This window comes from Lissotriton helveticus, chromosome 4_1, assembly GCF_964261635.1.
Source record: "Lissotriton helveticus chromosome 4_1, aLisHel1.1, whole genome shotgun sequence".
NCBI classification, from domain to species: Eukaryota; Metazoa; Chordata; class Amphibia; order Caudata; family Salamandridae; genus Lissotriton; species Lissotriton helveticus.
In genome coordinates, this window is record NC_136063.1 from 1,636,922,088 (window position 1) to 1,636,939,500 (window position 17,413).

The 17,413-nt window shown below is 43.8% G+C and overlaps 1 protein-coding gene across 2 annotated transcripts in view; it reads right to left on the reverse strand.

Moving 5' to 3' along the window:
* The window catches only part of STAC (SH3 and cysteine rich domain), a 1,007,531-nt gene that overhangs the window by 341,610 nt on the left and 648,508 nt on the right, over window positions 1-17,413 (reverse strand). For both annotated transcript variants that reach the window (XM_078685878.1, XM_078685877.1), the window contains exons 4-5: window positions 17,207-17,288; window positions 549-664 (exon numbers count right to left, since the gene is read on the reverse strand). In XM_078685878.1, coding sequence (XP_078542004.1) covers window positions 549-664; window positions 17,207-17,288 — 198 coding nt within the window. The remainder of the gene's footprint in view (window positions 1-548; window positions 665-17,206; window positions 17,289-17,413) is intronic.

Consider the following 17,413-nt stretch of genomic DNA (forward strand, 5'->3'; position numbering starts at 1 on the left):
AAAGACATTGGGCCTTATTTATGAAGGACTTGCGCCACCGGTGCGTCACTTTTTCCCATGTTAAAAGTGACGCACCGGCAGCGCAAGTCCTTCATAAATAAGGCCCATTCTACCAGTCTGCCATATTCGTGCTTAGGTGAAGGGCATTCCCTTTTGTTTACAACATTCTATTCAAAAAACAGTTTTTAACCTATATAATGAATGGCCCATTTCGCCATGCAGAATTTTAAATATATATGTTTGATTACATTTGTTAATAAGGGTTACCGCATTTTCTGTCAGTGCAGCAACCATTCAATATCCTGCAACTTACGGTACTAGTATATAAAAAAAATTAAATAAAGAAACAAAAGCAATGTTTAGTGCAATGCTAACAGAACAGAATGGGTGTCTTTCTTAAATAAATGAACTGAGTCGTATAAATAAGCCATGTCACAATTAAGGAGAATTTCTAAAAAGGTGTCAGATGAACCGTATTCAATTTTCTGCCTCTAGTTGAAGACAGATGAAGTTATCAGACTAAAACTAAAATAATGAAAAAGAATTACAGAGTTCCGATTTGGCGAATCAGATCCACTTCCAGTGCTTCCTTTCTTGTTTTTTTGAGCCAAGGATGTTCCAAATCGCAGGGTTTCATACACAGGGTCGACCTTATTACCACATGCTGCAACAAGAGAGGAGAAACATGAGTGACGAAAAGGCAACGTTTTTCTACCTTTCTTAATTCTATTTCTCTGTAAAGGTTAAACAAAATAAACACAAACCCATCTAGACACACACCAATTTGCACTTATATCAGATGAAATGCACACACATTTACCAAACAAAGAAAATCACACGTTGACCCATGGGGATACATTTACACCGAATAAAAGATGTTTATAGTTACCCACTCAATGGAATTTATTTTATTGGCCTAGAAAGGTCGAGTGGACCTGCAGGGCTTTGAACCTGTACTTTGAGGTCAGTCGCATATTTCTGGAGTGGATACAATAATCCAATGAGTCGTCAAGCCTAACAAGAAGTCCACATGCAATGATTTTTGCAGACATTTTTGGTGCCTCTATTTCAGAAATTCTACTAAGGCACCTCACTATCAAGGGTTGTACTTGGAATAATCAGGTCCTGGTTCTGTAAATTCAGCTTTACCTCCACTAGCACCAAAAACCTGGAAATTGTGGGGCATATTATCAAGGAACGGCGTTAAAATTATTGCCGCTTTAGCGCCAGGAAACTGCCGCTAAAATGGCGCTAATGGGCTTGATAATATGTCCTTGAGAATTCCAATAGAAGCCCATGTTCTGGTGTTAACATGGGAATTCTCTACGGCATATTATCAAGCCCATTATCGCAGTTTTAGCGGCAGTTTCCTGCGATAATATGCCGTAGAATTCTCTACGGCATATTATCAAGCCCATTATCGCTGCTTTAGCGGCAGTTTCCTGCCGCTAAAGAGGCGATAATTTTAACGCCGTTCCTTGATAATATGCCCCTATATTCCTGCACCAGCTTGTCTGTGGCCTACTGAGCAGAACATACCATGGAAATCACCGGAATCATATGTTATGTTATGTTATGTTATTCGGAATTTGTCAAGCGCACGGTCACCCAGGGGTTTTATGGCGCTAGGATGAGACAGATGGTAAAACAATAACCTAACCGTGCGCTTGCTTGAATAACCAAGTCTTCAAAGCAACCCTGAATTTCGCCAGATTGGTACAGGTCCGGAGAGACAGGGGGAAGGCGTTCCACATCTTAGGGGCAAGGTAAGCGAATCGACATCCGCCCAGTCGTTTTCTTTTGTACAGTGGCAGCTTGAGGAGGGACTGGTGGGCAGAGCGGAGGTTACGAGTCGGTTCGTATTTATTTATTAGATGGTTGATGAACCTTGGGCTTTTGCCATAAAGGGCCTTGTGAACTAAGCATCCTGCTTTGAAGGTGATCCGGTGAGTGATAGGTAGCCAATGAAGAGAGGCTAGCAGAGGTTTTGCCGAATTCCTGCGATTGCTTTTGAATATTAATCTAGCAGCTTGATTTTGAACAATCTGCAGGCGTTTGGATAGAGTAAGGGGGAGGCCCAGATATATAGAGTTGGAAAAATCTAGGCGGGAAAGAACCAAGGCAATTACCACTTGGATAAGGGCAGAGTGTGTCAATAAATGGGCGATTTTCTTGATCTTTCGAAGTTGGAAGAAACTGGAGGAGATCACTGTTCCGACCTGACTTTTCAATGAGAGGTCGGAATTAAGAGTGACTCCAAGGCTCTTCACCGACTGGGAAGGTTTTGGAGGGGACCCCATCGAAGATGGCCAAAAATGAGGGCCCCAGCTTGTTACACTGTTACCAGGGAGTACCAACTCAGTCTTTCCAGGATTGAGCTTCAAATGGTTCTCGTCCATCCAACCCTGGATATGCAGCATAGTGGCCTGAAATTCTTCAGCCGAGTCCGCAGAGTTTAGAGGGAAAACCAGCTGCAAGTCGTCTGCATAATTGTAGATGGTGACTTTCCTATTTTTTAGGGACTGCAGCAATGGTTTAAGGTATAGGTTAAATAGGAGAGGGGACAGTGATGAACCCTGCGGGACCCCGCATGTAGTGGAGAGTTTAGGTGCCATAAAATTCTCCAGCTTCACTGCCTGGGATTGGTCCTTCAAGAAGGACTTGATCCAGGCAAAGGCCGAGCCACAAAGGCCGGCTTTTTCGACACGGTGTAATAAGATGGTATGATCCACCGTGTCGAACGCGGCCGAGAGATCTAAGAGTACAAGGGCCTGATGATTGTCATTGTCGGCGTTGGACCTTAAAGTATCGAGGGCAGCAAGAATAACCGCCTCAGTGGAGTGTGCCTGGCGGAACCCGGCTTGGTTTGGCTCCAGGTAGTTGGATGTCTCGATAAAGTTAGAGATACAGCTAGCCACATGGGCTTCAAGCAGCTTGGCCCCAAACGGGAGGAGAGATATGGGCCGATAATTAGAGAGAATAGATACATCCGCACCCGGTTTTTTTATTAATGGAACCAGAATAGCATTTTTAAATGAGTTGGGAACTATACCATATGATAGAGAGCTATTCAGGAGTGGAAGTATTCCCTGAGGTAGTGTTGAATAGACTTCCTTCAATATATGCGGGGGACAGGGATCATTGGGAGACCCCGACTTTATCCGGTTCATAAGCTCCAACAGTTTGGGAAGATCAATATGGGGGATAGACTGAAGTTTGTGAGGGTTTTCACAAATTTCCTTGCTAGTTGCCCTGGCATGAGTCGCTTGGATACTCGCTTTTATAATATCAATCTTCTCCCTGAAGAAATCGTTAAGCTGATCACACATCAGTTGAGTCGGGGGTTGAGAGGGGGAGGTGCGGGTATCATTGCATAGATCGTTAACTACTTTAAAGATTTCTCTCGATTTGTTATGGGCCATAGAGATTTTATCGGAGAAGAAGGCTGCCTTAGCAGCTAAGATGGAGCTATTATAATTCCTCCGAGCTGTCGTAAATAGGCGTCTGTTTTTATCATGATAACCCTGCCTCCATTTTCTTTCTAATTGGCGGAGTTCTAGTTTTTGAATTTTTAGATCTGTGGAAAACCACCTATGAGCGTCCATTCGGCGGGCGCGGGAAAACTTTGTTAGGGGGACATGTACGTCACAGGCAGATGAAAGCCTATCCACTTAACTGGAGTAACCACTGAACTCTCTTTCACCCCTTCCTATTACACATCATCTGATCCAAGCCCAAAGAAAGATTTATGATTTTATTCATGTGTTTGGGTATGCCTGCATTTATTTTTTTACCTACTTAGGTGTTTCTTTACTAAACATATTTATATAGCACAAACAAGCCATAGGTGCAGTGGAGTACTTTCTGTGCAACAAGGAAACTCATAAAAACTTTTTAAGTCAATTTAGTCAGCATTAGACAGCTAGAATTGGCCTGTTCTTCCTGTATACAACACTTAAAGAAACAATGAACCATTTATAACCAGCTTCCACTGGCATGCCCTGATCTTAAAATGCAACTCAACGCTCTCAACGCATTTGACAGAAGCATAGAACGAACTGTGCTGTAAACTCCATATCAACACTTCCAAGCTAGAAACTGAAAACTAAAGAAATAATTGTATCCCTTCTAAATATTCTTCATTTTCAGACTCATAATTCAGAAACCTGATCAAACAACCAAGGTCCTTATACCCAGGCAGCTGGTGCATAATACCCTGGCCATCCACTTCTGAGAAAAAGCACTGGATCTTAACACGCATTGTATCTGTTAGCTTCGTCTAAGAGACCAAGCAAGAACGCATCAGACACTTTGATGAGTAAGATCATCATGAGCTTCTTCCACCACAGTGCAGAAGCTGGCATTTTCCACCCTGATGCCTGCATCAGGAATTATGGATCTGCAGCTGATAAATGACCAGCTGTTTATCAGGAAATTATTCATTTCCTGTAAAACCACCTGTATTTTTGCTCACAGCACGAGAAATCCTCAATGCCTTAATTGAAACAGGCGTAGTACCGAAAGACCTTAAGATTGCTTACATTAAACACATTCTGGAGAAATCAACACAAATCATGACACATTATCAAAAGAGAGCTCATACCCAAACTAATGGCGAGATTACCCTACCTTCTAATATAGATGGGATTTCACTGAAGAAAATGTTCTGTCAGACAGCCCACAGTCAGGCTTCTGCCCCAAAAGGTACAGAATAAGACAGTGTTGCTTCTTGGGAAAAACTGAACTCCCCCAAAGGCCGTAGTCAAGAAGTTGCACGGATTTTGCTCAACCTCTGTTTCACTGTCAATACTACACACCACACTGCCTTCATTCACCTTGTTAAGGAGTTGAGCATATGTGGCAGAACCCCATAATAAATCTCCTTATTCCCTGCAGGGCGAGAGTGTATCATGCTCTTTACTCCCTATTTATTTATTTATTTATTTTTTACACTTATAGAGCGCACTGATACCAGTCGGCGTCCTGGCGCTGAAGTGATAGTTCCAGAGAAGCGAAAGTCTAGGTACTTATTGGGAGAAAAGCCATGTTTTTAGATCCTTCCTGAATGCCAGGAGATTTGTATTGAGTTTGAGGGAGAGAGGGAGGGAGTTCCACTCCCTACGCACTGTACTGCTCCTACAACATTCTGTAATACTATCCTACAGCCTAACCTGCTACAATTCAACTGATCATCTGCAAATAGCTCTAAACCTGAATCAACTCACCCTTTGCAACTCTCACAACATGACAGCTAGCAATAGGTAAAAGCATAACGCAAAGCCAAATGTAACTACCTGGAGGGAAAATAGAAAATTAACTCTGTAATAACTCGTCTCCGTTGCAAGAAACTTTGCCTTGGCCCACTGCATTAGTCACTGCAGCCATTCTTATAGATGCAGTATGGAACTTGAAACTCTCACGAGCACTACATTAACACTGTGGTTAAACTCATTGCTGTAAGGCTCCTCCTTTCATGTGCCTTGCACACCAGGCAACGGCTCTGCTTCTTTTGGGTCTTGATTATACAAACCGACTGTATCTAGATAATGCTTAGCACTACATTTGTACACTTCCGTTGGTCCAGAACACAGCAGCCTACTGCATCGTCATCATTGGACCACATCTCATTTGTCTGTTATATACTTTTATGGATTCCAGTCAAGCAAAGCATATTTTTTAGGCTCTTTGAATCATGCACCAAACACTAAATGTAATTGACCACAATAAATTCAGCTAAAACCCATGCCCATCTCAGTCTAGGTTCTGCTTTAAGAACTTGTTCGTACTGTAGGTCCCTCACTTGGCATTGCTTTAGTCTCCATGCCAGCAAGCAAACTGGAACACATTATAAAATCAGAACAATAACATTCCTTGCATACGCTCTTAAAAATGTGATTCCTATTATACCTTGAGGATCAGTACCATGTCTTGAGCCAGAAATCTATTCCATAGAAATACTCATACTCTGCAGTTGAACATTAATAGTCCTTCCAGCATTTTTTTCCAAACACAGTGTAATCTCACACCTGAGCTATCATGTAGACTAGGGCTGATTAACCTTTGTGCCCCAATGTGCCTAATCCTGGCTGCTCAATGTAAGAGTAGATGAGTAGCCGTTATAGTGCTTTGTCTCATACATGAGTTGCAAGGACGTAAAAGCTAAATGAATGGTACTGCTTCAATTACCGGGGCTCAAATATGTTTTGCTCAGTCTTCCCTATAACTTGCAATGGAATGCAGGAACAATTATGCTCTAAGTGTACACTATTCAATGCCTGGAAAAACAATGCTTCTTAGCCCTTATTGGAGCTGGCACATTCTGGTTGGCTGAGACAAGGCCCTAGCCAGGCCGAACCTAGCACTCCCGTCAGGGGGAGGTGATTACACTCAAGGTATAACCTACGCTCACCGTTGGGTAGCTTGGCACTGAGCAGTCAGGCTTTTCACAGAGGCAATGTGTAAAGCATTGGCACAGCACTCTAACACAATAAATACACGGAGACTCACAAAAGAGACTTCACATGTGGTGTATGCAAATAAAATTTGTTTTCAACACACAAATCAAATAACACAACATGTACTTCATGAATTTCTGGGCATAAAACACATATTGAAACATCACTAGTAGAACTAGTCCCAACCATGTTAAAATTAAATCAGTAATGCGCACACTTGCGAAAGATCCTACTTTACCTGCCGGCATCCTAGAACTAGGCCCACCATGACAACTTTTATAATTCAATACCACACAGTTATAGGGTGCACCTCAGTTCATAGAGATATCAGAAATGTGTACACAAAGATAAATACAATACTTTTAAACAGCACTGTGGGCCAAGCCCGCACGGGTAAAAACCAATGTCAAAAGTTTTATTCTTTTGGCAAGGAATCAACATGCAAATCAACACTGACGTGCAGTCTAATAAATAACAGCTAGTCACCTCCACACACTCACTCAGCACCGATATGCAATGCCATGGATATCAGGCAGGTTGGTATGGAGCATACTCGCATACATACATACACAGCCCTGTAATGTGGTGCAACTGCTATTTGGTAGGTCAGTTGATAATGCACATGCAGACCCCATGGCCCAAGCCCTCCTCCACCATTCAGCTAACCCCAACTACCCTACACCCACGCCTGGAGATAAAGAAAACCTTCCCCCTGATATTGGGCTGATCATGGCCAGAGTCACACATAGTCCGGGTCCCAGGGAAAAAGATGGGGGTATGTAGCGGGGCTAATTGGGCAGCAGTCGACAAATGGGGGTTTGGCCACTACTCTGGAAGCTCACCCATGGTATTTGGAGCAGAAGCAGGATGAGGGTGATAGTCGTTCAATTGAAGAATTCCACACTGTGCCTTCCGGCACTAGTCCAGTTCTGCAAAATATGGGGGAGGGGGTCATGCAGTCTATTGACCTGCTTCTGATTACTCTCAGAAGCATTCCATAGCTCAGTCAATTACTCTAACCACCCAGGCCATATCCGGGCAATACTACCTAGTGACACAAAGTCGTTGTGCTGGGTGAGGAGAGGGCAGTTGGTCTGCCACACTGAGGGAACATAGAAACAATCAATGAATGGGGGATGAAGGCAGGGGAGCCTCTCAGAAGAAGGAGGCACCCCATCAGACACACCTCGATCAAAGTTGCACCCAGGCAATCTGGGCACCACGCAACCAGAATCAGCTCCTCTGCACCTCCCTGGAAATGAAGAGCAACATCTGGTGCTTGTTGATACAGGTTGCACCAGAAAATATCAGTCACACAAACTGAAGAGTTACAAATTCTCTCTGGAAATGAGGCACAATGTCTGGTGCACATTTATATGGGCTGCACCAGACACTTCCGGTCATTCACAACGAAGATTTGCAAATTAAATACCTCTCTGGAAATTAGGCCCATCAGGTGTGCATTGATATGGGTCGCACGAGAAAATTCCGGTCAAAGACAATGAAGAGTTGAAAATTCGGTTCCTCCCTGGGAATGACTAACAACATCTGGTGCATGTTGATATGGGTCGCACCAGACAATTCCGGTCACACACAACAAAAAGTTGCAAATTTGGTCCCTCCCTGGAAATAAAGCACAACATCTGGTGTGCCTAGATCCGGGTCACAGCAGGCAATTCTGGTCACACACACGGGTGCAAGTTCAGCAGTGTTGCACAAGGTAGAATGAGGTACTTTTACAGGTACTCCCTCACCTCGGAGGGAGCACTTTTCAGGATGCCACACAGCAGCAGGTATTCATCCCAGGCCAGCCAATATTCGGGAAGGGTGCACGGTCCTTTCCAGTGGTAATAATTCTCCTTGTGCACAACAGATTTGTCTAACAGTGTGCACAGGGCAGTTCTGGCATCTCCGGTCCCACATCCCCACAATTGTATCTCTGCCTTTCTGAAGTATAACACCAGTAGTTATACTGTAGTGTGCCCTTGAAGTTGGCGGTGGTTCCGAGGGTTTCCCTTTGAACCACAGATGTCTCCCCTAAATGTCAGTTCAGTCTCTGGGAAGTGCACAGATGTATTCTCCCAACATCCAGTTCGGGTTGGAGTCAAACTAAAAGGCACTCAAAGAGTTTTAGAGCAGAGTAATGCCTACTTTCTAGAAGTGGCATTTCTAAGCTATTAATGACAAATCCCTTGTTACCACACAAGAGGGGTATCATTGTGAATCCATTGATAGGAAACATTATGAGTCTGCTCCACTGGAAGCCACTATTACAGCTTTAAGTATTTCAACCATTTGCCCATGTTAACCTATGGGAAGAGTAAACCTCATCGGCAGTGAAAACACACATGGGTATTCTTCACTACCAGGGCAGGGAACCCACCTGGAAAGGCCAACCTGAGCATAAGTGCATTTGCACACACTAGGGGCCAGATTCACAAAGGTTAATTGAGACAAAAGACGAATTTAATGACTTTCCGTATTCACAAAGATCACTTATTATTCGTAAATGCCCTTTGTGAATACTGAAAGTCATAACATTCAACTTTTGGTATTCACAAAGAACTTTTACGAGTAGTAAAGTTAGACTTTTGTCACTCTGCCTAGATGACTCACTTGCACCTAACAGTATCATTAAGGCTTTTATGATTATTAATCACACAGGGGGTGAAGTAGAGCCTTTTTGTTTCAAGCAAAGAAAACAAGACAGGGGAGAAAGAGATGGTTGGTTATGGCATGTACTAGGCACATAAATGACTAAAAGAGGCTCAACATAAATCCCCTAGATGTAACATAGAGGTGCAGACTTGTAGAATGGACTACAAGATGGCAATGAAGTAGAAGAAGGCATACTTAAGGGAGAGGGCTTGAGAATCCTTATGTGAAGCGTGTGCAAATAAAGCCATGACACACCTGAAAAATCTGAGATTGACAGTCGAAACTCCTAAATCCAACGGTTTGAATAATCAAATGATGTTAACCACTTTTGATATGGAACCTTATCTTGAAGCAGTTTTAAATGCAAGACACAGGTTTGTTATTTGTGCATGTGCTTTTATTTATTTAATGTATTAAGAACTTGGGGAAATAATTTATTCAGACATGATCAATGTTTTTATCTGTTTATAATTCTTAATAATTGCATACCGGTATATTGCGGGATCGTTTCTTGATCATGCATTTTGTTTTATCTTTATTTGTACTGTATATTTACGTGAATATTCTGAATTTCTGCTATAAACTGTATTTTAATGTCTTTTTCTTTTCCATTAGTCTGCTTTTATGGATGGCTAACCGCCTTCTAATAAAGTTTATTGAGTTGAGTTGACTTTCGTCACACTTTACCTTTGTCAATTGGGCCCTAGGCCTGCACAGGCAGGCTTGACATGTGTTTAAAACATCATAGATGCAAATGTGCACACAGAGGCCTGCAAGGGCAGGCTTGAGGCATGTTTAAAAACATCATATGTGCAAGTGTGCACATAGACATGCAATGACAGGCTTGAGACATGTTTGAAAACATCAGTAAAGTGCCACTTCCTGACATGTGTAGGAAGGGTGCCCACACTGTCACACTGCTTTTACAGTGGAAAAGTCCCCAGAGCCCTAATGCCACAAGCAGAGAATCAGCAGAACCCGGTGGCGTCCCATGGGAAGAGACCTCCTATGTAGGGAAAATCCACATGGGGGTTCTTCACTACCTGGGCAGAGAACACCCATGTATACCTGCCCTGCCTTTCGCCTACCATGTCAACCTGAGCATATGTGCAACTGTGCACCCACAGGCCTGCAATGCAGGCTTGATACATGTTTGAAAGGCTATTCTGGTGGGTGGCACAATCAGTGATTCGTACCTACATTAGCCAGTGCAGTAACTGCCCTGGGCATGTGGTGTACCTTTTACAGGGTACTCACAGGTGCAACACCTAAATCAAACAAGTAAGCACCACTTCCTAGCATAGGTACTAAGGGTGTGCGCGCTTTCACATTGCATTACTGTGGGAAAGTACCCATAGTCCTAAGTCCACGAAAAGAGAATCAGCAAAAACCAAGTGGAAAAAAAGCAAGATGTTTTAAGGAAATCCCCTAAGAAGGACTATGTCCAACATCCCTAGGCTGCCCTTTTCAAGGATGAACTTCCTAAAATATTCAATTCACTTCAGGGCCATTATATTCATGCATCGCTCCCTGAGACTTCCCTCGTGAGCATGGGCAATTCTCAGCAATGTCTTTCCCGCCAAGTTCAAGTTCAAGTTCATGCATTTATAAAGCGCACTACTCACCCAGAGGGTCTCAAGGCGCTGGAGGGAGGGGTTTATTGTTTATCGAATAGCCATGTTTTCAGTTCTTTTCGGAAGGAGATGTGATTCTGAGTAAGGCGGAGGTGGGTGGGGAGTGAGTTCCAGGTCTTGGCAGCCAGGAAGGAGAAGGATCTGCCACCCATGGTGGTTTTTCGGATGCGCGGGACTGCGGCGAGGGCTTGGTTGGATGATCTTAGTTGGCGGGTGGGATAGTAGAAGGACAGTCGGGTGTTGAGGCATTCGGGTCCTAGATTATAGAGGGCCTTGTGTGCGTGGGTAAGAAGGCGGAAAGTAATTCTTTTGTTGACGGGAAGCCAGTGGAGGTTTTTTAAGTGACCGGTGATGTGCTCTTGGCGCGGGATGTCTAAGATGAGTCTCGCTGATGCGTTTTGGATGCGCTGGAGCTTTTTCTGCAATTTTGTTGTAATTCCGGCGTAGAGTGTGTTGCCATAGTCCAGTCGACTCGTGACCAGTGCATGGGTGACAGTCTTTCTTGTTTCGAGGAGGATCCAGCGGAAGATCTTTTTGAGAATGCGAAGGACGTTGAAGCAGGAGGACGATACGGCGTTGACTTGTCTGGACATTGAGAGGGAGGAGTCTAGGATGAAGCCAAGGTTACGTGCATGGTCTGTGGGTGTGGGCGCAGATCCCAAAGCGGAAGGCCACCAGGAGTCGTCCCAAGCTGAGGGGGAGGATCCTAGGATGAGCACCTCCGTTTTGTCTGAGTTGAGTTTTAAGCGGCTCTGTTTCATCCATTCGGCTACTTCTTTCATACCTTCGTGAAGGTTGTTTTTGGCGGTGTTGGGGTCTTTGGTGAGGGAAAGGATTAGCTGGGCGTCGTCGGCGTAGGAGATGATGTTGAGGTTGTGTTGACGTGCGATGGAGGCGAGGGGACTCATGTAGACGTTGAAGAGGGTGGGACTGAGTGATGAGCCTTGAGGTACGCCGCAGATGACTTCGGTGGGCTCTAAGTAGAAAGGGGGGAGTCGGACTCTCTGGGTTCTCCCGGCAAGGAACGAGATGATCCAGTCCAAGGCTTTTCCTTGTATGCCGATGTTGTTGAGGCGTTGTATGAGGGTGTTGTGACAGACAGTGTCGAAGGCGGCGGAGAGGTCGAGTAGGATGAGGGCCACTGTTTCACCGTTGTCCAGGAGTGCTCGGATGTCGTCGGTCGCCGCAATGAGGGCGGTTTCGGTGCTGTGTTTGGCTCGAAAGCCGTTCTGTGAGGGATCCAGGGAGTTGTTGGATTCAAGGAAGGCTGCGAGTTGGCTATTGACGGCTTTCTCTATGACTTTGGCCAGTCAGCTGGCAAGCCTCTGGACCTTACACTTGGGTTACTTAATGTGGGGACATAAATCACTTTCACCACTATCACATTCCTCTCCTGAGTAGCTTGAATGGACAAGGAATGGTCTTTGTTATCAGAGCTGCATGTGTTTTTTATCAGAGTATAAGGCTTGCATGAGGGAATATTTAGAGTTTGGTGAGAAGGATATTCCATCACAAACATGAGTAACCTGTCTTCCAAACTTATGATCCGCCTGCCCTATTTAGGATCAAGAGGACCGCCATATTTCCATCAACAGAGACCCAGTTGGCTCCATCATTGGAATCCATTCTCTGACACCCAGATGGAGGAAGGGCATTACACTTCTGACCCTATTTAAGGTAAATGGTATAGTGTCCTTTAGTTATGTCATCACCAAGAGGGACGGAAAAATAAAACAAATAAAGACCCCCCTCCCCCAATGCAGGGAAAAATTCACTGGGTGTGCAGGTCATTAGTTATTTGTTTGAAAATAACAATATCCTACTTTAGTATTATTTGGGGAACAGCCATCAAAAATGACAGCGACCCTCCAATAAAATTTATGTATCTTGACAAAAACTATCCTGATGCTGGCTCCTATCAAAGTAGAGAGGTCATCCCTGGGCCAGCAGTGATCTCTAAATTTGGCGCATGGAAGATATAATGTCCTCTGAAGGACTGTACTCTGTCTGTCAAACTCTATATCAGGCCCTATGTCTCAGGAGCAGCATAATTTCTGCTCCCCCTTTACACATCACAAAAACTTAACATCAACGTGAACTTAGTTTCCCCTGTGGCCTAACAACATTAATATAAAGTGTTGAACTTGACCTCATCATTGAAGTACATTCACTGTAGGATTAGAGAATTTGGACATATATGCTTTTATCGTATTAAATGAGATATTCTTTGGAGACACCTATTTAGAATGTGCTTATTTGAGAAAAGCTAATGATTTATGTAGTGTGTGAACTAAGGTTTAATATATTTAATTTAACATGTAGTTCTTGGCCATACTTACACGTGTATATTTAAGATTTTACTGTAATACACGTGCAAAAAGAATCTAATGTACTGACACATATATATTTATTTGTGTTTGAAAGTGCACACGGATATTAAAGGTGCATCATTGATTTAATACTTTAAAGTTATCTGACTAGGCCTATTTTCCATTATCCATTCTGCACAAAATACAGTTTTCCATTTTCTACTTGCATGGCTTTTTCCTTGCAGGTGCATCTTCATAGCTTGTTAGTTTGAGAATATATACAACACTGTACTAGCAATAGAGAAGGAGAGCCGGCGAAAAGAACTTGACTAGTAACACATAGATACACAGTGTTAACTGAAGTGGTTTAGACCTCTATGCTTATTCTCTTTGACTCTTGCAGAGTCTGACTTAGGCTAAGCAATCAAATTCCCCTGACCCAAGAAGACACTTGACGGAGCTCCTGAGATGCTGACACCTTCTCTTACTTCCCAAACATTCCTGTATTTTCCTTTTTTCTGCATTTCCCTGAATTATGAGAGTCCTTATACTATTGAACCATCCTCTTAGTTTGGACTTTAACTTAGACGATTCTAGATTTTACTCATGTATGGAAGAGAAAACCAGAAACGCTTTTTCTGAGCACCAAATCTTGTTATTGAACTTTTGTACTGCTGTGACTGAATTACATGTTTGTCTAATTCTGGTATTCCTAAACTTCTTTAGGAGGTTGGGTTTCCCAGTTGTTATTCTGTATCTGTATAGCATGGTGCCAAGATTTGTGTACTTTAACTTAACTGCTAACTTGTAATAAACCTTCTTAACTATAGTCACTGATTCCTGGTCCTTATTGTGTAGCCAAGTGGGTTACACTGGTGAAATTAATTGATTTATTGCTAACTCCCATCACCTCAGGCCAGAAAGGAAAGATTCATCTGAGGACAAATTGTAAGAAGGTTGGCCCAGAGTGCTGGGTCATCTATCACAGGGAAAGTAGACCAACATAACTCTCACCATCCATAAGTCTGACAATACATAAGTGACTGAGTAGACATAGCACACATGGCTTAACATGGTCTGCAGGTACTTTGTTGCAATGTGATAATCAGGCGAGGCATCCCCTGTGCTGGAGCTTGTAGCTCACCAGATTAGTCAGGCCAGTTGTAAAGTCACAGCAAACACAAGGAGTTGATGGACGGAGCGCTGAAACTTTTCAGACACTCACCCCCAATCACAGATCTAGGTTGAATCCATCACCGTTCTTTAGCTTTTAGCTAACTTCGCCACCCCAGATCAGACACAGCTATATGCAAATCAGTCTTGACCCTGTGCCTCATGGAAACAGTCCGGCTCGAACTGCCGAGCCACGTCCTCCTTGGACCAGAAACAAGCATCCTGGGACCGGTTTCGGACTAACAGCAGTCATCAGTAGCAAAGTGAGCAAGGGACCCACGTCTGGGCATACCCTGCCAACTTAAGCTGATCGGATAAGTGCCAAAAGAGAGGAGCACCCACCTTGATGCAGGTGTGACTACATGGGGTTTTTCCTTATCTCTCGCCAGTTTTAACATTACTCTTGTGGACACTCATACTTTGGGGGAGTGTTACATAGGGTATCCCTCGGTGCGGGAACAAGTTGTTCCTGGCAAACCTCATTTCATGTAATGAGGGTATTTTAAAAATTGGGATCAGGAAGGTCCTGACTAATGCCGGTGTGACCCTATATCCCGGGCACAATTACGAAGGCAGAAACATGTCGACATATTGGCAGTAAGGAGGGGTGTAGGAGTTCATTACTTTCTTCCTGTCACCATCATCCTTCACTATTTTAATCCTGGCCGAAGGGTCCAGGAATAAACTTATACACAGAGATACCTCTGAGCTAGTTTTAATCTTCCCTGCACTTTTTCTTTTGGTGATCCCAATATATTTTGACTTAATATTTCTGTATATTTTATATGTTATGTCTTGTCTTCCCCACCCTACTGCTCTGTGCAGGGGTGTACTGAAGAAGCCCTATGATGAAGGATGCCACAATTTTGTGCGAGAGGGCAGTATTTTCACACCAAGCAATTGCCACCACAAAATGTTCACCACTCTCTACTCCTCTATGTGTGTTGAGTTTGAGGACAGGGGAAACGGAGTAGAGGGGTTAGCCTCTCACCCCTTCTCTTTGTGTAATACATTGGGTGGATGTTTGCCTGTGAAGGGCATAATAAAGGGAAAAATCTAAGTTCCATTTTGGGAGACCCGTGACTTACTGGAGGAACATGAGCAGAGCAGGTAGATTAATCCCTCCAGACATATTTGTGTATTTTTGCATTACTGTAAACCGCGTGGGACACACCAGTAGAAGGGAGAGCCAGGCTCTCCAGTACACTTCAAAGGGCTCTTTTTGGTTGAAGGAGAAGTCACTGGGAAGAGGCCTGCGCACATCTCAGGAAGGGGATGGGGCTGATAAGAGAATCATAAAGAGAAGAGCTGAAACCCTCAGTTAACCTTTCGATACACTTTTCATTGTGGCTGACATCCAGGTGTGAACAGATAGTCACTTCCATAGCCTGTGTTGTGGGGCTGCCAGGTTTGGAGTCACTCCTGCTGTGCCAAAGTGCTTTCTGGCTGAAGGGCAGGGCAGAGAAGAGGGCACTTCAAAAGGAAGCAGACCCCCAACATAAACTTCAAAAACTCAGACTCTAAATCACATTTGGTGTCTTGAAATGGACTATAAGAAGGAGAGGTTTGAACACTAAATTTGTCAACTGCCAAGGTGCCAGTCCATCTGCGTAAGGTGGAGAAGTGCTGCAAGACATCCTCCTGTGACCAGGACTGAGGGGCCATAGCCTGCTTGTGTCCCGGCTGGGTGTGGGGACATCACCCAGAGAATCCAATACCACCTGCCCTGCCGGAAGCTCCAGCGCCTGCTTCTTGCCAAAACCAATGTGCCCTGTGAGAGAGAGAGAAGAGCATTAGCATGGGTCGCGCTTTGAGACTCCAGACTCTCGGATACTGCTGGTGCAGGTAAGATTAATGTGACAGAAGGCCCCAGGGGAAACTGCCTGCCAGATAGCAGTCCGGCGCTGGAACACTTCTGATTTTAATAAAGAGTTAGTGTTGGACTCCTGAGACTCGGACTACTAGTGGGACTTAACCTGAATGGCATCATTATTGAATGGGGAATAACCAGTATCGCTAGATAGATGGAAATGGGACTCAGGGACCCAGCTATTCAACACTAGAGCCATGAACTCAGGCAACTATGTACATTGTTTGTGAATGTTCATTATGCTTTGTGTTTTATATAAATGATCCTTTTTTCATAAAGTCAAACATTTGACTGGACAATTTCTTCAAGCGGCAATATGCTCCAGGAGATCAATGATTTTAGATTAATGTATTTGTTGCATCAGCAGATCGATGGACCATGTGCAGTTTTATACATTTTATAGGCTGCTTAAATGATGTTACATGTATTTTATTTCTATTTTGCAAATGTTTTTTACTACTTTTATGGCTGTTGGCAGCCAAATAAAGATGATTCTGACTGGGCAATCGTTTATTGCTGCTGCGGAGCTTATTGAGCTGTGCATCTGTGCTCACCTCGGTATCATGCTCCCACCGAGAAGCCTTGGACTGCTTGACTGCTTGATCTACCACTGACAAACAAGTATTGAAGGGGTACTTGGCCCAGTTGCTCAGGATCACTAGTAGGATGTGCCCTGGGACATCAGGAGTTAAAGTCCTCAACCTCCATGGTTGGGCCTAGTAGCTCTTGCTTACTTCGTGGACTTCTGACTGGGGTTCTGGAACTCCATCACTTAACTCGAAAACAAACCCAGTTCATTTACTTCTTTTTACCTCCTTTACAGGTAGGGAGACCATGCATTCCATGCTCAAGAGCGTTCATGTCAGTCATGCAGAACAATGTGGAACTGGCCGTCCAATCAGATGGTTGTTTATCGGGATTTCTTATTGAGTGCTCCAATAGGCTCTTGGCTTAGGAGGGCCTGGATGAAGAGTGTTTTTTCTACCTTCCAGCAATTAATCTGTCTCCAGAATTCCAGCTATTGCGCACCACAGGACAGCTCAGAAGATAGAACCAATGCTCACTCACTCTTTCACTTAAACATATTTGGCTTAAATACATTCTCACCAATTGGCATTACTTCTTTGATGCATCCAAACTGCTCCTGGATCAGTAGAGGTGAGCTGTAGTAACGTCTGAACCCTTTTGGCTGTGGGTAAATAAAAAGACAATCAAAACAATTTCTGGAATGAAAGGCAACTCAGCATACTTTGCAAACAAGCAATAAAAAGAAACCACCGTATCTTACACTGCAAGGAGCATTTACTTTGAATG